This window comes from Amblyraja radiata, chromosome 23 (assembly GCF_010909765.2).
Source record: "Amblyraja radiata isolate CabotCenter1 chromosome 23, sAmbRad1.1.pri, whole genome shotgun sequence".
Classification (NCBI taxonomy): domain Eukaryota; kingdom Metazoa; phylum Chordata; class Chondrichthyes; order Rajiformes; family Rajidae; genus Amblyraja; species Amblyraja radiata.
In genome coordinates, this window is record NC_045978.1 from 15,982,436 (window position 1) to 16,007,004 (window position 24,569).

General features: G+C 41.3%; 1 protein-coding gene across 1 annotated transcript; it reads left to right on the top strand.

Annotated features, from left to right (window-relative positions):
* Positions 1 to 5,337: 5,337 nt before the first annotated feature.
* On the top strand, positions 5,338 to 23,557 carry LOC116986064 (protein-glutamine gamma-glutamyltransferase 2-like). Its single transcript, XM_033041244.1, has 11 exons — positions 5,338 to 5,347; positions 7,444 to 7,623; positions 9,538 to 9,777; positions 12,200 to 12,318; positions 15,164 to 15,292; positions 16,797 to 16,974; positions 19,844 to 19,970; positions 22,304 to 22,407; positions 22,880 to 23,122; positions 23,371 to 23,435; positions 23,525 to 23,557. Exons 1-11 carry the CDS (start codon positions 5,338 to 5,340, stop codon positions 23,555 to 23,557), a joined length of 1,428 nt encoding a protein of 475 aa, XP_032897135.1.
* Positions 23,558 to 24,569: the final 1,012 nt, after the last annotated feature.

A 24,569-nucleotide genomic window follows, 5' to 3' on the forward strand; every position in this document is an offset into this window, starting at 1 on the left:
ACCTCCCTTACAATCCGGTCGCAATCCATTCTGCCTGGAACCATCCAAAATGATACGTTGCAAATCAGCTCACGAGTTTTCCAAAGTCACCTCAGACGTTCCACTGGAGAAAGCATGTGTGACGCAGAGAATTTATATCCAGTGATCAAAAGAGGCATTGCCCTGGGTCTGGGCCAGTTTAGTGTCCCTATTATAGAACAAACGCTACACATTTTCCAGTCTATATTAAAGTGGTGTAAATAAACTTGATCACTATCCTCATGGGGTTCAGCTGTGTGACCAAGCTCTGCCCGAGCTTTATTAAATGAACATGGTGCTTGATCTGAAGTTGCTACACATATCCTATAACTTTCACATCAAGGGGGTCACATGTAATGAAGCACTGGCTCGAATATGTTCCTGGCATCTTCTACTTCAATATAGAAATTGCCATTCCAGCTCAAAGGTATGGGCATCACAAAAACCTTTGAATAGGCACAGATATGCAGGTATGGAGGTGAACTGGAATATGCACATTGAGATAAGAAGTGGTCTTGGCATCATGTTCAGCATAGACATTGTGGTTTGAAGTGCTGTATTGTGCTGTGCTATGTTAAAATCCATTTCATTGTATAAAAGAGCATACACTCATTTCCATTTAAATGGTGGATCGCATTTTGTTTCCTACTTGATGCCTGTCTATTGTATCCATGTATCCTTTATATTTTTCTCCTTTGAAATATACTCCTTTTAAAATGATGCTATACACTCGGTCATTATTCAGTTATAATTAAGCTTTGTAAGTTGTAACATCATGTAACATCATGGAACTGAGTTGATCGCTTGCAGTGTCATCGAATCATAGAGTCATACAGCGTGGAAACATGCCTTTTGGCCCAACATGCGCACACTGATCAACATGTCCCATCTGCACTAGTCCCACCTGCCTGCATTTGGGCCATGTCCCTCTAAACCTATCCTATCCATCTACCTGCCTAAATGTTTCTTACACATTGAGATATTACCTGCCTCAGCTACCTCCTTCGGCAGCTTGTTCTATACACCCGCCATCCTTTGTGTAAAAAAGCTACCTCTCAGGTTCCTATTAAATCTTCCCCCCCTCATCTTAAGCCTATGTCCTCTGTTTCTCGATTCACCTTCTCTGATCAAGGGACTCTGCGTTTACCCGATCGATTCCTCTGATGATTTTGTATACCCCTATAAGAACATCCCTTATCCTCCTGCATTCCATGCAATGAAGTCCTAGCCTACTCAACCTCTCCCTATAGCTCCGGCCCTCGTGGCCCGGCAACATCCCCGTAAATCATCTCTGCACCTTTTCCAGTTTGACATCTTTCCTATAACATGGTGCCGGAAACTGAACTCAGTACACTAAATGTGGTCTCACCAACATCTTACATAACTGCAACATGACCTCCCAATAATCAATTCTCTGACTGATGAAGGCCAATGTATTGAAAACCTTTTTGACCACCCTATCTACCCGTGACAAAGTTTCAAGGAACTCCTAGATCCCTCTGCTCCACAACACTCCCCAAAGCCCTACCATTCACCGTGTAGGTCCTGCCCATGTTAGACTTCCCAAAATGCAACACCTCACATTTCTCAGTATTAAATTCCATCAACCATTTCTGAACCTCAGAAACCAAACTCAATACTAGCATTTATTTCAAGAGGGCTTGTATACAAAAACAGGGATGTAATGTTGAGGTTCTATAAGGTGCTGGTAAGGCTGCATTTGGAATATTGTGAGCAATTTTGGGTATCATATTGAGGAAAGATGTGTTGTCTCTGGATGGGGTCCAGATGAGGTTTCCAAGAATAATCCCAGGAATGAGTGGGTTAACATATGATGTGTGTTCATCAGCACTGGGCATGTACTCGCTGGAGTTTAGAAGAATGAGAAGGGGACCTCATTGAAACGTACAGAATAGTGAACGGCTTGGATAGAGTGGATAGGTAGGGGGCGCTGCTCTGTCAGCAGCCACGTCATGCAGCTCGTCAGTTTTTCAACTTTTTTTTATTTTTTTAGTATGTTTTAAAGTCTGTATTTAATGTTTCTTTGTGTGTTTTGTGTGGGGGGTGGTGTGGGGGGGTAAGGGGGAAACCGCTTTGGTCGCCTCCTCCACGGAGAGGCGAGTTTTTCCAGGTCGCCTCCCCCGTGGCCTAACATCAAGGATCGACGCGGCCTTTCCCGGAAACGCGCCTGGGGCTTCAGCGGCGGGCGCAGCGTGGACTCTCGGCGTGGAGCGGGTGAGCCCTCGCTGGAGGGGAGCGCTCCGTTTCGCTGGCCCGGGGCAGCCGGCAGCCTGAAGTCGCGGCCTGAAGTCGCGGTCTGCAGAGCTCCAGCTGGTGCGGCGTCTACAGCCCGGGATCTCACGTTGGGGACCCGGGGGAAGAAGAAGCCATCACTGCCGGCCCGCGGCCGACTTCTACCGCGGGTCCGGCATGGACTTACCATCACCCCTGGAGGGGAGCTTCGACCGCCGGCCCTGCAGTCTACGGTGCTTCTGGCTGCGGCGGGGACTTTAAATCTTGACCGCCGGCCTGCGGCCTACAACAACTTAAAGCCGCGGTCTCCGGTGAGGAAGAGCCGATCCTGGACTGACTGGACTCTGGTCCTGACCACGGGGGGGAAATGGAGGAGGACTGGCCAAATTGTGTGCCTTCCACCACAGTGATGAATGCTGTGGTGGATGTTTGTGTTACAGTTTTATTGTGGTTGTGTGTTCTTTATTATTGTATCGCTGCAGACAACCCAAATTTCCACCAGCCTGGCTGTGTGGCAATAAATTATATCTAATTATATCTAATGTGGAGAGGATGTTTCCACTAGTGGGAGAGTTGGACTAGAGGTAACAGCCTCGGGATTAAAGGTCGTTTTTTTAGGAAGGAGATGAGGAGGAATTTCTTTAGTCAGAGGGTGGTGAATCTGTGGAATTCTCTGCCACTAAAGGCTGTGGAGGCCAAGTCAGTGGATTTTTTAAGGCAGAGTTAGATAGATTCTTGATTAGTATGGGTGTCAGAGGTTATGGGAAGAAGGCAGGAGAATGAGGTTAGGAGGGCGAGATAGATCAGCCATGATTGAATGGCGGAGTAGACTCGATGGTCTAAATGGCCTAATTCTACTTCTATTCCTTATGACCTTATGACCCACTTGGCCAACTGATCAAGATCCTGCTGCAATTTTTCATACCCATCCTCACTATGTGCAATACCACCCACTTTTGTATCATCTGCAATCTTGCAAATCTGACAACCAGTGAGTTGGATAGAATTCATTGAAAACAAAATAGGTTTCAGTAAAAAGTCAAAGCTGGAAAACATTATTATGCAACGATTTGCAATACGTATCTTATATCTTCAACCAGTTGGCATAAGTTCATACTTATTATAAGACAGTGTGTCCATTCAGCCCATCAGATGTCCTGGCTCCCAGCAGAGCGGTACTATTCACCGCTGTCCGATTCCATGTGCCTGCCCATCAGCTCTCCCCAGTGCTCCTGCCACTTGCACCGAGTAATTTCACAACAACCACTAGCTCTCTTTGGGATGTGTGAGGAAAACAGACCTCACGGAGAAGGCATAAGCTTCACATATACTGTAGGGCATGGATCGAACCTGGGCAGCTGGAACTGTGAAGTAGCAGCAATGATTGTGATGCAGCTGTGCTGTTACTGTGTGGCACTGTGTTTTCTTACATTTTTCTATGATGATTCTTGATGATTTTATGAAAAATACCTGCCAGTGCGGGGCATTTAGGATACCAGTATCAACCTCCATCAGAATGATGAGATGACTTGCTGATTCTGGGCCTTCATCCTGACGCAAACCCCAAGTGATGCAAAATCTTGGCACAACCTTGGCACGGTGGCGCAGCAGTAGAGTTGCTGCCTTAAACACAGTGCCAGTTACCTGGGTTTGATCCTGAATATGGCTGCTGTCTGTAAGGAGTTGGTACGTTCTTTGAGTGACCAGTGTGGGTTTTTCGGTGCTCCTGTTTTCTCCCACACTCCAAAGATGTTCAGGTTTGTATGTTAATTGGCTTCAGTAAAAATAGTAAATTGTCCCTTGTGTGTAGGATAGTGCTAGTGTACGGGGATCGCTGGTCGGCACGGATTCGGTGGGCCAAAGGGCCTTGTTTCCAAGCTAAACTAACCTAAACCAATCATGATATTTAAGAGGGATTTAGATACTTAATAGTCAAAGATAGATGGATAAGACCTAATACGGGAAAATGGGACTAATAGATACAAGATACAAATAATTTATTCGCCAAGTATGTATGAACATACAAGGAATTTTATTTGCCATACAGCTATACAAAAAAAAAAAGCAAGACACACAACTACATAAAAATTAACATAAACATCCACCGCAGCGCACTGTGATGGAAGGCAATAACAAAGTCGATCCCCAGCAAAGGGTGCACCAGCTCCACGATGTCAGGCCGCAGTGTGGACGGAGATACGATATGGGAAAAGTTGCATCTCCTTTGAGGAAAAATATTTTAAAAGTCTCCCCCATCCCCCACATAATACAAAACTAAAGATACACTAAAACATACATTTAACAACAAATTAAAAACAACAAAAGAAGAAAAGAACGAGACAGGCAGTTAGCGAGGCTGCCATCGTGCGTAGATGAAAATAACAGTTGGTGCAGATGTGATGGGCCATAGGTTGCAGGTTTGAGGGCAGATGAAGGTAAATGCACATACCTGGGATTCACGCTTTTAATGGAAAGAGAAATGACCCTGTAGAACAATAAAGCGAAGAAGTAAAAAAACAAAAATCAGAATATATTGAAATCTGTTTGAATATATTGAAAACTAGTTTGAATATATTGAAAACTAATTTGAGACTAATTCTGGAACTTCTTGTGTTTGAGGTTTGGGAAGCACAAGCTCCTTCCCTTTCCGCTCTACATACAGTTTGACATCACAGCGGCAGTCTCTGCTGGATCAGTGGGAGAAGATGCAAGCAGATACAAACGCAAGCTGCTACGGTTATAGGAGTATCTGCAGGCAAGGCATTGCAAGGTCATCCCAAGCACGGGTTCAATCCCATTCTTGTAGAGGCAGAGTAGGAGAAGTGTTTGCACAGCGTCCTTAGCATGAATCATTCAGTTGTTCCTGATGATGTCATGCTTGTAAGCAGGCAGAAAAGTTGGACAACATTAATTTTTGGCCAAATTAGATAATAGGCAACGGCAGCTTCCAAAAACGTTCTAGCCAATCATAAGACGTTGAGCATAGTATAAATCTTGGTAGGCTTTGTTTGGAGTCAGTGAATCAGAAGAAGCAGCAGAGCGGAGGATCGCTTCATTGATAGAACCATGGCGTCATGTAAGTTAAAACAAATCTTTTTGTTTTACAGGTGAGGGGATGTAGGGGTAGACCGTGGGGCAGAATAGAAAAAACTGTGTAAACATTGAGTAAACTTACTGCTTTGTAGATGCATTAGGAAGATTACTATGTTGAAGCAATATTTTTTAAATTGCAGATAGGCGTACATTTATAAAACATTTCTGAAGAATAGTCAAACATTTTTTTGGAGTTGAAAGGGATACCTATGGACACTTTGTTACAGACCCACCTTCCTAATGTAGAAAGAGTATATCCAGCTTATTTTACCGCATGTTTTGTTTTGGAATAGCCATTCAAAATCTCATCCCCCAGCTTTTTTTGTCAATATTTAAAATTTTGCTTTGTTCATAAATTCTGTTTCTATCACTGCTCTGTAAGGTGGCTCAAGCAAACAGATATTCTTAACATTCTTTTGCATGAAAATGCTTCTCCCTGAATCCCTTAGGTAGCAAATTCACGCCTTCTCAAAGCTACATCTGATTAACCTCTTGAGAATTAGAATACCTCAACCTAATATCCATTAAACTGTGTTGTTTTGAATGAAATCTTCAGCTGTCTCCAGCACATCTCCATCCATCATTATCTGAGCAAGGACTTTCTAGTTCATAAATGAAGCACCAAGACAAGGCAGAGTCAAGGTGTCTTTCCTCGTCTCTCCTCCATTGTATTTGTCCATTGTTGGGAACGGACAATGGGAGAAGAAGCATTCCATAGACAGGCGTTTACTTAATCATCTTCCTTCATTTCAAAGGAGCATATTAATTATAAATTATTAAAAGATAGATCAATGCCACATCTGGTTATTTCTAATTCTGCTGATTTTCAATTGAAATAGACTATCTATAGTGCAGTTTCTAGCACTCTAAGCTTGTTCATTATCAAAGTTAGGCTGATGAAAAATCTGGGATGAAGTAGGAGATAAATAATTATAGTTGATAAAATTGTGTGCTCCAATGATGGTAGGTGGAGACTAATGTGGACTTAAGTAAGGTTATTTACTTTAGTAGGAATAGAAAAATGTTTTCATTAGAAAGGTGACAAACCAGAAAATGGTGAGGTAAGGAAAGGCTGGTGCTTGCTGGTCAAGAGAGACAGAGAGTGAATGTACATGTGCACTAAGCAATTAAGAAGGTAAATGATATGCTGCTCTTTTATTGTCAAATAGTTAAAGTAGAAAATTATGTCTTACTGAAGACATTTGAGACATTATTTGGTGAGCTGAGTCCAGTTGGGTGTCCATGTATGAAGGAGAATACACCAGATTCAAACTCAGTTCAATATCATTTCAACATATTGTTTTGAGATGAAAAACTGAGTGAAAATGGTCTCAATAAATCTTAGAAGAATGAGAGAGATCTCGCTAGGATGCCTAAAATCCAAAAGACAATATTCACAGGTTGTTTTGTCATGTTGACATTGAATTAGGTTACGTGATCAAATATGAGGGAATGTTTTTTTTATGTCGAGATTATTATCTCAGTATACTCATCCGTTTGTTTCAAACACTCCCACAGAAGAATTCTCTCACCAAAGAATAAACTGCAGAGCAACTGGAATGATTCAATCTGTCAACAGAACCACATTCAATATTGCTGGCAACAGTAGCATTATCTGTAGATGCAATGGTCTCACGATAAATAATTACAGCATTGTATCATTCAGAAGTACTGATCCTCTCAATAAAATAAATGAAATACTGAGGTCAGGGCATGAAAGATAATATATTGTACAATATTTATGGGTGTGGAGAGTCTTTCCAATGTCAAATAGGTCAACTACTATGTTTTAAATCCCTCACATAACACCTCATTGGTGATTCTAACTGCTTCTGAAATCCATCTTTCTTGTCTCTATCATTCTATTGGAAAGAAACTCTTAACTATTGACCACTCTATGGGAGTTAAGTGTGTAATGGGATGAAGTGGGAGATAAATAATAATAGTCTATAAAATATTATGCCCCAAATAATCTAACAACAATGTAAGTATATTCTATCGTCATAAAATAAAATGGAGCAGATTGCAGTTCTCTTTAATCTTGCCTGTTTGCCTCTCATACTGATTCTGTTGCAATAGCTGACGTGAAATACGCCGTTGATTTACAATGTGAGAAGAATAACCAGGCGCACAGGACTGATGTGATGTCCACCCAGCGACTAATCGTCAGACGAGGACAAGCCTTCCACATCACAGTGCAAGTGAACAAGGATAAATTTACCATAGACCACAAAGACATTGTGTTTTCCGTGGAAACAGGTAATTGGTCATGAATGAAATAGGGAGGTTTGAACTTCAACTTAAAAACAAAGTATAACATTTGGTATAGCATTTCTGTGACAAAAGTAAAACACGACAAATATATAAAAGATACCATTACATGTTGTTTCTAATTGAGTTGTGCAATGATGACTTCATTATGAGGGTTAGTGACTCTTCTGAAAGGATAAATGAACTGATGATCATAGTCTAATCCAATCTTGGTACTGGTTTGAGGGGAGTGCTGAATTGCCAGTTCTGTGTATTCCTATTTTCTAATACTTCAGGCAACCAGTCCTGGTGTAAGTAAACCCATACATCCTATCATAGTACTGGAGTAATATAGCCGGAAACAGACCCTTCAGCTCACCATATCCATGCAGACCACCAAGCATCTATCTGTACTAATCCTGATCACCAGCACATTGTCAATAGTCTTCCATGGTTTGGCATTTCAAGAGCTCTTCCAGATACATTTTACATGTTGTGAGACTATCTGCCTCCACCACCCTTTCAGTCAGTGGGTTCCAAACTCTAAACATCCTCAGGGTGAATTTTCCTTTTTCTTCAGGATCCCTCTAACCATCTTACTCCTTGTCTTAAACCAACCCCCTCTGGATTTTCTGTTATGGCAACAAAATTTAAATTCTCACTATCCGCATGATCTATGCCACTTATAATTTTGTATTCCTCTTTCAGGTGTCCCCCCCACCCCCCTCTTCACCTCTTAGTGTCTTATATATGCTTAACTTCAGAGAGGTGGCCAGGTAAAGAGTTGGCATTTAGTCCTCAATTTCCAACTTTTCCATTTCTTCCAACATTAGTCGCCCAACTCACCTGAATATATTCCCCTGGATTTCTTCAGATCCTGTTGACCAATGCTTGTAAAAGTTTATTTTCATTGAATTTGCTAACAGTCTATATCTAGGCAAAGAAAGATACTAAACTAGCTCCTGAGTCTTTTTTTAATCATGTACTAGAATGGTATCTGAATATCAATGGTAAGACACTCGTATGTTGCATATCCATAACCTATTTTCATTTCAGTAGTCTGTAAAGAGTCTTTAGTCAAATATAGCACAGATCAGGCAGTGATCTCTGGTGACATCCATACAACTAATGATCCTTGGAAGTTCATGATCACCTTTACAGACTTTGGTTTCTAAAATCTGTTGAATTTGAAATTATCACGTATGGAAACAAATTAGCTGGTGTGGTCACAATTACCCTGGAATGTTGTCCGGACCAATTAATAATAAATATCCTGGTATATTAAATATATAATTTAATTATTAGTGTATGAAAAATGTTGATATTGCATTTAAGTTATTCTGAATATCTTGGTATGGATAAACTCAACATTATATACACCTTAGGTACACAAAAATGCTGGAGAAACTCAGCGGGTGCAGCAGCATCTATGGAGCGAAGGAAATAGGCGACGTTTCGGGCCGAAATCCTTCTTCAGACTGATCGGGGGGTGGGGGGGAGGAGGAAGGAAAAAGGGAGGAGGAGGAGCCCGAGGGCGGGGGGATGGGAGGAGACAGCTCGAGGGTTAAGGAAGGGGAGGAGACAGCAAGGGCTAGCAAAATTGGGAGAATTCAATGTTCTGAACATTGAATTCTCCCAATTTTGCTAGCCCTTGCTGTCTCCTCCCCTTCCTTCGCTCCATAGATGCTGCTGCACCCGCTGAGTTTCTCCAGCATTTTTGTGTACCTTCGATCTTCCAGCATCTGCAGTTCCTTCGTGAAAACATTATATACACCTTATTTTTTTCAAATATAATTGATTAATTTATTTTGTTCAATTTAAAAGGAAGGAGATTCTTGGGAAAACAGTTGGTGATTTGTCACCACACAGTTACAATCCACCCACATGTGGACTTAAATCAAACTTTTTCTTATCCTATGTTAGGGCCAATGACTTCAGAATCACTTGGAAGCAAATGCCTGTTTCAACTCAAGTCAATGAATCCAAAGCAGTGGAGTGGGGAAGTTGTTTCCACCACTGAAACCACATTGGTCTTGGCTGTGTTCCCTCCACCAAATGCCAAGATTGGGAGATACTCCTTAACTCTCCTGAACCCCACAGGACAGGAGTACTTGAAGTCCACACTTGGAGAGTTTGTCGTGCTTTTCAACCCATGGTGCCCAGGTATGTATCATATTAAAATAATTTATAGCATGTTGTCTATTACAGAGGGTCTTTATTAGTCCAAAAATGGCCAACTTTATGTAATTCATGAAAAACACGTTGAACCTTTTGGTGTTTTGTATTATGGCCAGAAGTAAATACATGTCCATATTCCAGTCATTAAGAAATGCTTTAAAAATACTAAAAGCCATTTATTTACACCGAGAATGGGGGGAATGTGGAACTCGTTTGCACACAAAGCAATTGGAGTGAAGACTATAGATCAGGGGTTCCCAACCTTTTTCGTCCTGTTTAACCCGGCAACTTTAAGTAAGTAAGTAAGTTTAAGTTTATTGGCCAAGTATTCACATACAAGGAATTTGCCTTGGTGCTCCGCCCACACTAAACATTAATAATAATAAAACATTAATGATAAAACACCATTGATCAAGCATGTGAACCAACAAAATACCAGATCAAAGGGAGGCTACAGATTTTTGGCTGTTGAGTAGAGCAACTACTCGTGGATAAAAACTGTTTTTATGTCTGGCTGTGGCAGCTTTGACAGTCATGAGTCGCCTTCCAGAGGTAAGTGATTCAAAGAGTTTGTGGCCAGGGTGAGAGGGGTCAGAGATGATCTTGCCCGCTCGCTTCCTGGCCCTTGCCGTGTACAGTTCATGAATGGAGGGAAGGTTGCAGCCAATAACCTTCTCTGCTGATCGGAAGATTCACTGCAGCCTCCAGGTGTCGTGCTTGGTGGCTGAGCCAAACCAGTCCATGATGGAGAAGATAAGGACAGACTATACGATGGCCGTGTAGAATTGGACCATCATTGCCTGTGGCAGATTGTGCTTCCTCAGCTGCCGTAGGAAGTACATCCTCTGTTGTGCCTTTTTGACTGTGGAGTCAATGGTAGCCCCCACATAAGGTCCTTGGAGATGATGGTTCCCAGGAACTTAAAAGACTCCACAAATGATGAACACAGACAGTTAATGAGAAAAAATATGTACAAATCCAGAATCAACAAATTTACCCCCTGGATTGGGAACCCTTGCTATAGGTGATTTCAAGATGAAGCCAAATAAACATATAAAGGGGAAAGAAATGGAAGAATATGCTGAGAGAATTCAATGGGATAGAAAGATAAAATTAAGAAGCCTCAATAATTGAATAATTTAGCCTGTTTATTTGCTTTAAATTCTAAATAATCTTACATTGTACATGTGCATAAAAATCCGAGCAACTATGTTTACTGAACATAACCAGACCATACTAAATTCAACAATAGATTGCCTTGTCATTAAATCACTCTTCAGCCTTGATGCCTCAAGATTTATTACACTCTACGCAATGCACTCTTGTAAGTGCACAATGCCTACAAGAGATAGATCTCTCGGCAGATTCTCAACATTATCTCAGTCAATAGATAATAGAAAATACATAGAAAAAGGTCATCAAATTCATGATGCTTTTACTCTTGGTGAAGGCAAAGTTGGCAGCAGATTGTTGGTCCCAGACTGTAATTGTCCAATAATATTCTGTACCTGCCTTCTGCTCTGTCTCCGTATCTAAGATAGAACACATACAACATTGTGCATGTTCATGCTTTTGCAACAATATGCCTGCACATTAGGGTGAGGAATTGTGATTCTTCAATGGGCGGCTCAAGCGAGTGCACATTCTGGAATCTGAAGCAAAAACACAAACTGCTGGATGAACTCAACAGGTTGAGCAGCATCTGTAGTGGGGGGAGGGATTGTTGACATTTTGTCCCCATTTCAAAAGTGGAGAGGGAATTTAGCCAATATAAGGAGGAGAGAGAGAGGGGTGAGGCGGCTCAGTCGGTGGATTAAGTGGGAGGTCGTGGTTGTTTAATTCCCTCTCCTCTTGTCAGATTAATTGTGAAATGTTGATGTCTACCCCCAAATCTATCATCGACATGCACCCAGACGTCTTCACTAGAGAATTGTCATGCACACAGCTTCCTGGTTAGTTTTCATAGCCTCACCTCTACAGCTCTACCTTAGCTCTAAACTACAGCTGCAAGGTAGTTGTATTTTAAACAGTGGTCCCACCCTATCTCTGCTTCCATCTTACATTACAGATGAAGACTTCCTATTGTTTTATATGTTTGAAAAACCTGCCCTTGTTTCCAATATACCCAGACCTCTGTCCTGCAGCTATCACTCATCAGAGATACAAACCATTGGCAATTGGTGCTAAAATTCTTCATTTTGGATATTTACATTGGAGTTTAAACATAGGTTCGCTGATTCATTTTATGCCTATTTTCTGTCAATCTGATGATCCTAACAGATACATTTTTCAATGCTTTTGAAACATCAATTTGCTAATATGACCCTGATGAAATTTTTGTGCCAGCTGTTTTAATGTATATACACACATTGCAAAAGACTGCAGAGTTATTGCTTTACCTTGTCAGAGGATGATGTATTTCTGAACAATGAGGACCAGCGACAGGAATATATAATGAATCAGAATGGACTCATCTTTAATGGTAATATTAACAGTATTCTAGCTCGTCCCTGGAGCTTTGGACAGGTATGTGTAATTCCTTGATCAATTACCATTGCAGTCTGATGACCAAATGATCTAACTTTCATCTATCTATTGCTTCTATTTGAACTTGCACTATTCATTTATTACTGTTATTTCCTTGCCTTGTGTTGGCTTCTGATCTACCAATAATTCACATTTAAACATTCATTCTTGTAGGCCCTATTGTCGTTCATTCATTCCTAGCCCTCTGCACCAATTGTTCCTCATCCCCATAGCTGGTGAACCACTGAAATCCATTCATCCTGCTACAACAATTATACATTTACATTACATGAATACAGTACCTTTCCATTATAAAATCCTGCAGCCTTCACAGTATTGTGTTATTAGCTTATCACCCTTATACTGCACGGAAGGAGAGCACATTTTCAAAGCTACCATTACGCCATTTTTCACCAGCCCATCAGGAGTGTAATCTAAATACTGTATGTTTTACCAATCATGTTTTATCTGGCCACACTTCAGTAATTTAAAAACGTTGCATAAATTCAGCACACTTTAAATGCCACTTACAGGAATTCTTAAAAAAATTCCACTCCAATGAGAAAACCATCAGTTCTCCAGCTAATGCACAAATGTAATCTCGCATTACTGAAGTATTCTAATACATTTGCATCATCTACAAAATATTCCTACCCTTCCCAATGTGTGAACCATCTGTAAGGCATAATGCCTTGAGTTTTTGCTGTGTTCTAATATATAAATTACCATTGACTAGAAATTTGATTGTTTAACACCTCAGTTTCATGTGTTACAAGCCCAAGGTGGACCCGTTGGGCCCCATTCCCCCAACGCAATAATCCACCACTCACCGTCGGAGAAAAGTTCTGGAATCTTTTTTGTAGGGGTGGAGATATGAAACCACTCCCCTATTACACCCCACCCCACAATGAAAACCAACACCCCCCATCCCATCCCCCCCCCCCACAAGGAAAATTATGGAAATGACACAAGGAAAAAAACTTTTTTTTTTGAGTAAATGAAACCTCTCCCCTATTCCACCCTTACAATGAAAAAACTCCTCCCAAGAAATCTAAATGAGATTGTGACGTACGCATTCCCCCAACGCAACCGTTCCCCCAACGCAATGTTCCACCACTCACCCATAGCCCCCAACTGCGCAAGCGTGGCTCATACACTCCTTCCCCCTCGTCTTCACTCTCCCTCTTCTCTCCCATCTCCTCCTCCCTTCCTCCACTCCCTCCCTCACCTCTCCCTTCCTCTCCTTTTCACTACCCTCAGTCACTCCCTCCCTCACCTCTCCCCTTTCACACTCCCCCACTAAACACAATGTTTAAATAATGTTTCTTCTCCTCCCCTCCCTACCTCTCCTAAGAGCTGATCCCAACACTGTTGATTGGCAGCTGAGATCACATTGTGGTGTCATTGTCAGACATGGTAGCATATGTAAATAAGATCCCATTGTGATTGGAGGACTGTGAGATCCCATTGTGATGTTATAGCTGGAAACTGCCAGAATCTCCCATGAACTGTCACAGCATCTGTCAAGTTATTGTTCTCAAAGTGTTTTTTGTTTTGTTTTGTCCCTTTCACATGGGGGGCATAGTCCCCCAACGCAACTCGTTCCCCCACACAATGTTCGACCACTCACCCATAGTCCTCACGGGAGGCCTGGTCCCCCAACACAAACCCATTCCCCAAGGCAATATTACACCACTTACTAATTCCCCCAATGCAACCCGTTCCCTCAACGCAATATTCCACCACTCACGCATAACTTACAACTGTGCAGGGGCTGCTCATTTCCCCTTATTTACCCTTCCGCATTTTAAACTTTAAAAAATGCACATGCACATGCACTTGCTGGGGCTGGTAGGAAGCAGTGTCCTGGGATTGCAACATTGTAGCGGGCAGGGCTACAATCCCATTGTGATGATATATCTGTAACTGCCAGTGCCGAGGGAAGAACGTTTTCTCAAATTGGGATTTTGTAAAGTTAAAAATGTGAATAACTTGTAAAATAAAACATCAATCTGAACTAAACATGATACACCACACCACAGGACAATGGTGAGTAAGGTGGTCCTAAAATTAAAGCGCTATCGTGTTCCATTTTGGCATAGTTCAGGCCATGAAAAGCACGAGCACAAACCAACACGCCAAGATGAGAGTTTTAGTAATATACTAGACCAAGTGGGACCCGTTGGGCCCCGTTCCACCAAGTCAATAATCCACTACTCACCCGTTTCACCAACACAACCCATTCCTCCCCCCCCCCCCCTCCCCACCCCCCCCCCCCCCCCCCCCCCCCCCTCCCCACCCCAGAAGTCAAATATCTTCAATTTACATTTATTTCACCAAGATTTAACCTTTGGGCTTTTGAAGCAAGTTTTGATAATAGTGCAAAGAGATACTGATAAAAGAGGGCAAAGTGCGCCCATGGGTAAGCTAGCTGGTTGTAATTCACACTTCCTGTTGCAGACTCTGAAAACCGAGGACATGTGGACATTGTATTTTATTCGGGATAAGATGTGACACCTGAGAGAGGGAAGAAAGAACTATTATCTATTGATCCAATTGTGCCCTGCAGTATGATTGATGATGAATTGGTTTAGTTGGGTAGTGTAATGGGGGAAAATGGGTGGAAGGAAGAGGGTAGGAACATCAGTCAAGAGAATGGCCATGCACTAGCAAATTAATCTCCACAACATCAATGAATGTTCCAGCAATTAAGAGTCAACCTATATTTGAGGATCATTTTTAATCTAATTGCTGCTCTTCCAATAATTTTATTAATACGTTGTTATCACTGATCAATTCTCGAACATTAGGCACAGAATTATCGACATTTTTTTTTCTACTTCAGTTTGAAGAAGGCGTTTTGGATGCTTGTCTGAAGATATTGGATAAAAATCTCAAATTCCTCCAAAATCCAGCAAAGGACATTATTCGCAGAAATGACCCTGTTTATATCTGCAGAGTTGTGTCAGCTATGGTGAGCAATGAAATGTCAAAGATGACATAGCTAAGAATGAATTGTTGATGACTTGTGATGGTTCCAGTCTATGCTTTAGTGAGATGTCTGTATCGACAAACTCTCAACAAGATTGCAACCAACATTATTAGAATGTAGTTAGAGATTAGAATGTGGTTAGTCTAAATTGCCTTTTAACCCATTGGGTGAAGCAGCAAGAGGTCCCTGAATATCCTTCACTCTCCTTTTACAGAACTGCCTCAGTACCAATTTGTGATGTCAACCTTAACTCACTTTGCATTAGCATCTGTCAGATATTGTTGATAGTATTCCTGAATGTTCTTTCCCTAAGTATTTCTTTTTCTGTTTCTTATTCATTCCTTCTCTACATATATATTTATCACTATCTCTTTGGTCTCTCTCCCATGCCTTTTCATTTTCTTTCTTATTTCTTCTTATCATCCTTTTTTATTTCTCCCTTTTACTTTTTGTTATCAATTCTACTCCACCCACTCCTATCCTACTCCCAGACAAGAACATTAAATGGAGAACAAAATTGCATGTTGTCAAGTATAAAAACTGAAAGAAACTGCAACGGTAAAAATGGAAATGGTCTCAATCTTGAGAATTCACCTGATGGATTGTAGAGACGGAAGCTGGGGCTGCACTCTTGAGTTTGGAGTAATAAAAGATGATCTCCTTGAATCATACAAAAGTCTCAGTTTGAAGAAGGGTCTTGATCCGAAAAGTCACCCATCCCTTCTACCCAGAGATGCTGCCTGTCCCACTGAGTTACTCCAGCATTATCTGTCTATCTTCAGTATTAGCAGCATCTGCCATTCCTTCCTACACATAATTCTCCCATGTTTGACAGTCGAGGTGAAGGGATTGTTCAGCAGGAAAGTGGCGCTATGCTAAATGATCAGTCATGATCTTATTGAATAGTGGAGTTGACACAAGGCGTCAATGTTTTACCTCTCCTTTAATTTCTAACGTTTTTGCATCCCGGTGGATAGCAGTACTCGCAACAAGTTCCAAATTAACTATCCAAATTCTTGATTTTGGTTTTCATTGCTATTCTTTCTGGCCCTAACTTCAAATTTCTTGCATTCACATTTTCATTGTTCATGCTTTATGATTTAATTTCTCTAGTGTTTCTTTAACAATTCAGGCAGTTAAACAAATTAAGTATCGTGTGAGAAATGACCTCTCAAGCTTGCTGCTTCTTTGCTCAAGGCTTGATGTTATAATTGAATAAAACATCACACTATTTTATTGCTATCTTCATTGCGGCTGCCTCTGTGGTCTGTGGACGAGTGATGCCCTTACAAATGATGGCCAAGGGAAGAAAAATTAGTCCATTTTAAAGAGGATGAGGTGCCCTCTTTGTCCAGAGGGATGTGGGAGAGTTTGGCATTTTTGATAGGAAATGTTTAATGAAGAGCTGGAAAGCAGTAACCATATGTTCACATCCTGCACGACCAGCTTCGCCACTTCTACAGATTCACCGTTCTTCTTTTCTCAGGTGAATTCTAATGATGACAAAGGGGTACTTTATGGCAAATGGAATAAACCATTTACTGATGGCACGTATCCCTGGTCATGGAATGGAAGTGTTGCAATCCTTAACCAATGGTATAGAGAAGACGGTCAGGCAGTTCGCTACGGGCAGTGCTGGGTGTTTGCAGGAGTGGCTTGCACAGGTACGGATTTTGTTCTGAAAGTGAATCTATTTCTCAACCTTCTATGGGAATGTAAAAGAGACTGGTACAAGTATGACGGATTATCACATATGCATTTATAAGCATGAAACAAGGGAGAGGCTAACAAGGGTAAACCTATGTAAACAAAGAAAGGGGAATTTATAATGAGATGTAAGGAAATGACAGAAGAATGTCAGGGCAACATATTCTCACAGAGCAAAGCTGTTGCCTGAGAGGTTCAGAGAAATGAGGATGTTCACTGTGTGTGGAGTTGCACTGTGTGGATTTCCTCCAGATGCGTCAGTGTATACTATTTACTGCCCTCCTAGCAGTGATGGGAAAGTGGGGGAGAGTAGAATGAGGATGGTGTATGTTTGTTGTGAATGAGTAGTTGACGGTTGGTGTGGCCAAAGTGAGTTGAAGGCTCTATTTCCATGCTGTGTCACCAGGAATTAAACAAATACATAGAAATATAAAGAAAAAAGGTGCAGGAGGAGGCCATTCGGCCCTTCAAGTGAGTACCGCCATTCATTGTGATCATGGCTGATCGTCCCCAATCAATAACCCGTGCCTGCCTTCTCCCCATATCCCTTGATTCCACCAGCCCCTAGAGCCCTATCTAACTCTCTCTTAAATCCATCCAGTGATTTGGCCTCCACTGCTCTCTGTGGCAGGGAATTCCATAAATTCACAACTCTCTGGGTGGAAAAAAAGCCTTGAGTCATACTGAAGAACCTCTGGTACAGTGCAAATGGGAAAGTAAAATAAGTAAGTGTATAAAAAATAAAAGCACAGGCAAACCTCCTGAGCTTGGAAAATAATAAACCCCAAGGAGTGGAATATCCATATCCCAGAGTTTTGAACAAGGTGGAGATGGCAGGTAGTCTGCCTTTCACCATCCAAAATATTTCCAGATGTGAGTCCACCAAAGATGAAAGTATGGAGAGAGGAAAGAGGAAGCTATCAACTCACTTGCTGGAATTGAAAATAAAGAAAGTGATATCCAGGCACAGTTGCCAAAGGAAGTGGTTGACACGTGAATAGGAAAGGTTTTGAGGGATATGGGTCAAATGGGAACAAATGGGATGAGCGGAGATGGGATTCTTGATCTTCATTGATGAATTGGGCCAAAGAGCCTGTTTCGTGTTGTGTTACACTACCACTATCTGCCGTGACACATAAAATATACTCGGTTTTAAAACATTAGAGCTGTGTGGTCTAATGACAATTCTAGGTTTCTGCCAGGTGCTCTTGTTTATTCCCAAATTACAAATTGCCACCAGTATGTAATTGAGAAGCAGTAAAAAGGAGGGTGAGGATACAAAATGGAGGGGAATTGAAAAATGGGATTAATGCAGGATTAGTGCAAATGGGTCAGTGGCCTCAGTGGGCAGAGGGGCCCATTTCTATGCTGTATGGCTCTACGGTTCTATAACAGCGTGATTAAGCAGACTCAGAATGGATTGCGAAAAATGTAATCATGTTTGACAAGCATATTTCAATTTTCAAGACGTTCGCAGTATGGTCCAACGCGAGGTGCTAATCGAGAAATAGTGGAATTGAGATTTATATACCAGTGTGGATAGAGAATAGTTGACTAGAGTGGTACTGCAGATCAAGCCATAGACCTTGGAAACAGGCCCTTCGGTCCAACTCATCCATGCTGACCAAGATGCCCCATCTAGAAACATAGAAACATAGAAATATAGAAATTAGGTGCAGGAGTAGGCCATTCGGCCCTTCGAGCCTGCACCGCCATTCAATATGATCATGGCTGATCATCCAACTCAGTATAAACTGGTCCCATGTAGCTGTGTTTGGCCCATATCCCCTCAACCTTTCCTTTCCGTGTAAAAAGCTCCAGATATTAGGCTTGGGACTGATACTATTCACAATCTCCAGCAATGATTTACGTGAGGAGTCCAAGGGAGCTGTGAATATTTTTAGGTTTGCTGATTATACAAAACTAAGTGGGACTGTGGTAAGGAACATAAACAAGCTCGTCACCAAAGGGCCACAGAGAGATAAAGCAGGGAGACAGGCCATTCTTCCCATCGAGTCCACACTGACCATCATTCACCCTATTCCAGTTCTCCAATAATCACTTTCTTTAATCTCCCCACATTCTCATGAACTTTCCCCAGATTTTACCACTCATCTACACACTAAGGGCAATTTACAGTGGTCCATTTACCTACCAACTCATATGCCTTTGGGATGTAGGAGGAAACTAGAGCACTTGGAGAACATCTGCTTAGTCATAGGGACAATGAGAAAACAAAAAGAAAATGATGTTGAGGTAGATCGGCCATGATCTTGTTAAATGATGCCGCACTCATGAGAGACTGAAGTATTCAGAAAAATGAACAGGCGCTGATAGAATCATAGTGAAAGGAAAGTCACTATGGATTTATTTAAAGTAAATTATGTTTGACCAATACAATTAAATATTCTAAGGTAAAAAGAGTGGTGGGGAGACAGAGAAAAGTGTTTACATGAATACTTGGAAAGCATTTCAGATAATTTCACAAAGGTTTAATTATCCTGAACCAATGTTGATATTCCCCTGTGCAATATCCAATTCAAACACGTTGCTAGGTGTCAAAGCTTTTCCAGATATTACATTTTTGAGGTGATCCAGCGAGTTCTGCTGATCTTGTGACAATGAGTTATCCCAAACCAAAATTGTTAGAGCAGATAATCAGCTGGTTTTGTTTATTGCCTGCTATAGGTACTTCAATTGTACTGAATTAGTCATGCTAAACACTAGGATAAGATTATGAGAATTATATCCTAACTGACCAAATATTAAGATGCAGTGGTTGATTCTGCAGCTTTATTCAATTATGTTCCTTGTTTATTTCTTTAGTCTTGAGGTGCTTAGGAATTCCTTCTCGTGTTGTCACAAATTTTAATTCTGCTCATGACACAAATGGCGATTTAATAATTGAAGAACTAATTGATGAATCTGGGAAAATACGCGGTGAAAGTGTGTGGTGAGTCAAACTAGTGTTTATTAAAGTTTAAAATATGAGTAATTGCCATTGTTATCACTAAAATGAATACAGTAAAAACTATTGGAACAGACAACAAGTACGTTTTAATTATAAATTGAAAAAAAATAGCATAGGCATTTAGGATTTTTTTTTTTATGTTTGAGGAGTCGTGAAGGAAATAAGAACTGTTATAATGGCTGACCTTGCCTTTATTGAATATGTTTTTGGTCCCTGTTATTGATCTCTTCCAGTGGATTGAAGTTCACTGACTTTCAGTGAAGTTCTTTCATATTCCAGCCATAGCTACCTTTTTTTTGACTGTCTGTTGGCTGTTTAGGTCAAGGTCCATCTTTGGTCTCAATAAGTCCATTTCTCTCTGTAAAAATGTGTATTTAACGTTCTGAGTTGAACATTTCTGCCGATGAAACCCCCAGATACTTCTTCAAGAATTTGGTGATTTTACATTGCCGTGGCAATGATGGTGAAGTGGTTAACATGGTTTTGTGGACAGTCTTGAATTCCCTTTAATATCATATCCATGGTGACATGTAATATCATGGGTGAATGCCTTAATGCTATAAAACAGATTGATAAGTGGTTGAAGCTTCCGTGGATGGTGATTTTAGGCAGTGTTGACTTTCTTTGTCTATGTATGGGACAGGTCAAACTTGCACAACATTGCAGAAAGATCCCGCAATGTATTATGTGATATCACACTTGCATGTATGTTATCTTTGTCAACCCCCACATCCATAAAATTGTGCTTGCTTTTTGGGCCACAGTACTGGAATATACCCAATCCATCTGTGATGGCCTGGTCAACATGCTGTTCAACCTCTCCTCCAGTTGAGCCTTTGCCACTTACAATACTGGTTTAGGCTTTGAATTCTGCATTTGGCTTAACAGGTACATGGGCTTTGCTCCCAACACCAGTATACAATTCTTATTGTAGATGTTTTTGTAAAGTGGTCAAACAACATTTATTTGTCCAATCAACTTCATTTTATCAAGCAATGTTCCTGAACAGTTGGTCTGTTTGGCTGGTGAACATCTTTGATAATCAGAAAATGCACATTGCATTGTCCTCGAATTAGTGGTAGAGTGATGGAGTCCTACAGCATTGAAACAGCTTCTGCCCAACTTGTTGATGCCGACCAAGAAGCCCCATCTAAGTTAGTCCCATATGTCCACATTGATCGATATCCCTCAATCCTATCCATATCCAGGTGCCTTTTATATGCTACTAGACTAAGTGGGACCCGTTAGGTCCCTGTCACAGGGGAGGCCTAGTCCCCCAATGCAACTCGTTCCCCAACACAATATTCCACCGCTCACCCATTCCTCCAACGCAACCCGTTCCCCCAATGCATATTCCACCACTCACCCATAGCCCCCAACTGCACAGGCGTGGCTCATTTCCCCTCATCCCCCAGCACTCCCACCTTTTACTCTGCACCCTACCTCTTATTTCCCCTCTCCTCCTCACCTCCCCATCCCTCCCTCACCTCTCCCTCCCTCTCCTTTCCCCTAACCTCAGTCACTCCCTCCCTCTCTCCATAACTCCTCCCCTCAATTCCCCCATCCCTCTATCCCCCACCTCCCCTATCCCCTCCACTGTCCCTCCTCACCTCCCCCACTGCCTCCTCTCCTTCTATTCCCCCACACCTCCCTCCTCTCCCGCCCTACCCCCTCCTCTCCCTCAATCACCCCACTATCTCGAGGGTGCCGCTACTTTCCCTCCCTGCGTGCCTGGAGGAGCAGCAGCTGTTGGCCTCACAGCCAGGCTCAGTGCCCAGGCCTTGGATCATCAGCGTGAACTCTGCAGATCCTTCCTACACAAATATGTTTAGTTTGTTTTGGTTTTTTATTGACACATGTACCAAGGTACAGTGAGAAGCTTTTTGTTGCGGGCTATCCAGTCAGTGAAAATACTATACATGATTACAATCAAGTTGTCCTCAGCATCCAGGGACAAAGGGTATAACATTTAGTGCAAGATCAAGTCCAATAAAGTTTGAATAAAAACAGTGTTAAGATCTCCGGTGAGGTAGATGGGCGGTCAGGACCATCTCTGGTTGGTGAGAGGACGGTTCAGTTGCCTGATATTTCTGGATGGCTATCATGAGGAATAGGTATTAATATGTTGGGATAAAGACGGAATCATTTCATTGATGTTGAAGTTGTAAGAATAAATGTTCATTTTTCTTTTACTGAAATGAAAGTTGTAATAACCACAGAAGCGGTGGCAGGTGATTACCAACAGATGAATCAACAACCCATCCGTATTTGTTGCTGTTATGAAGCTGACAAACACATTTCTTCCTGCATTGCAGGAACTTCCATGTCTGGATAGAGGCCTGGATGGCCCGAAATGACTTGAAGTCAGGTTATGATGGTTGGCAGGCAGTGGACCCAACACCACAGGAGAGAAGTCAAGGTAAAGACTGAAATAACATAATAGTTCATTGAACAGGTTATAAATATAATGATCAGTAAATAGTGAAAGTTCAAAACATCGTTTAATTGCAAAGCCTTACAACATAAACAATAATCAAGTATTTCATTCCCTTTTTCATAATTGTGACATAATTACTGCTGTATTGCTGCTACGCTTTGTTGTGTACTATTAGCTTCTCAGAAGAATATGTCTCTTAGGTAATGAAATATTATAATAAATTCCAAAACCGAGTTTACCCATGCCACTTTTTCTGCTTTCAATGGTGAGAGTTAACAACTATTTTAACACAATGGCACGGCAGAAAAGGTAAAGCATAAAATGACCTGATTCCATTGAACTGAGTAGGTTCTGGTGTTGTCATATGGCAGTCTGAGTTTCTGGAAGAGATTGGTTAAATTGTGGGGTTTTTTGTTGTTGTTTTTCTTTCTTCAATCATTTCCTTGCTTTTTAGCTCTTTACTGCTGTGGACCTGCTCCAGTTAAAGCAATCAAAGAAGGGGCAGTGGAGATGAAGTATGATGTTCCGTTTATTTATGCGGAGGTCAATGCAGATATTGTCACTTCAATACGTGGCATGGATGGCACAAAACAAATCACATCTGTTAAAACTAGACATGTGGGCCAATTCATCAGCACCAAGACATGTGGCTCCAATAATCGTGACGATATCACAAATGACTACAAGTTTCATGAGGGTATTTATTCAAAAATATTATTTTTAAAGTTCCTTACTACTTTATTTATATCATAATACTTCATAATTTCATGGTTTATAAAAAAAATTGAAAAATGGCATTTTGAAATTTGAGATTTGAAAGTTCAAGCATTATTGTTAATTAATCAGGGATTAAGAACCCATTCGTAATTTCAAAATTAGTAAATGAATTAATGACTTCTACCTATACTTTTGAATCTTTACCCAATATTTTCTCAATATATTTAGGGACTGAACAAGAAAGACAAATATTTAATGAAGCTCGGCTCAGAAGTAAACTGAAAGTTGCACCAGTACAGAAATTCCAATTGCAAATGAAAACTGATGAATTAGTTGTCCACGGATCTGATATTCATGCTCTTGTGCATATCACCAATAACAGTTTGGAGAACATGGTTTGCAAACTTCATCTTAATGCTCAGATACTGAAATATACTGGAGAGGTTTCAACAACATTCAAGGAATTGCTTGTGGACGAAGTTGCAATTAATAAAAACGAAGGTAATGAAATCACCACTTTACCTGCATCATGCCTTTAGAGAGACATTAGAATTCAGAGATTTAGCATGGAAATAGGCCCTTCGGCCAACCGAATCTCCACTGACCGGCAATCGCCCTGTAAACTAGCACTAATCTACACACCAGGGACAATTTTATCAAAGGCAATTAACCTACAAACCTGAAAGTCTTTGGAGTGTGGGAGGAAACTGGAGCAACCAGAGGAAACCCATGTCGTCACAGGGAGAACGCACAAACTCTGTACAGACAGCACTCATAGCCAGAATCAAATTCTGGTCTCTGGCGTTGTAAGGCAGCGACTCAAGTTCAAGTTCAGGTTTATTGTCATGTGTCCCTGATAGGACAATGAAATTCTTGCTTTGCTTCAGCACACAGAACATAATAGGCATTGACTACAAAACACATGAATAAATAAACTGATAAAGTGCAAATAACAAATAATGGGTTATTAATGTTCAGAGTTTTGTCCGAGCCAGGTTTAATAGTCTGATGGCTGTGGGGAAGTAGCTATTCCTGAACCTGGTCGTTGCAGTCTTCAGGCTCCTGTACCTTCTACCTGAAGGTAGCAGGGAGATGAGTGCGTGGCCAGGATGGTGTGGGTCTTTGATGATACTGCCAGCCTTTTTGAGGCAGCGACTTCGATAAATACCCTCGATGGAAGGAAGGTCAGAGCCGATGATGGACTGGGCAGTATTTACTACTTTTTGTGTCACTGTGACGCTGTGACGCTGTGCCACCCCAAAATGCCTGTCTTATTTTGTTATTTTAACAGATAATCTGCTATAAGATTTGATTGTACTTGTCATGACATCAGAATGACTCCTGAAATTAAAAGGCTTTGTCAAATTTATAATATTTAGTAACTAGTTCTGGTGAAACGTAAAGTCAACACGGAATTACATATCCAA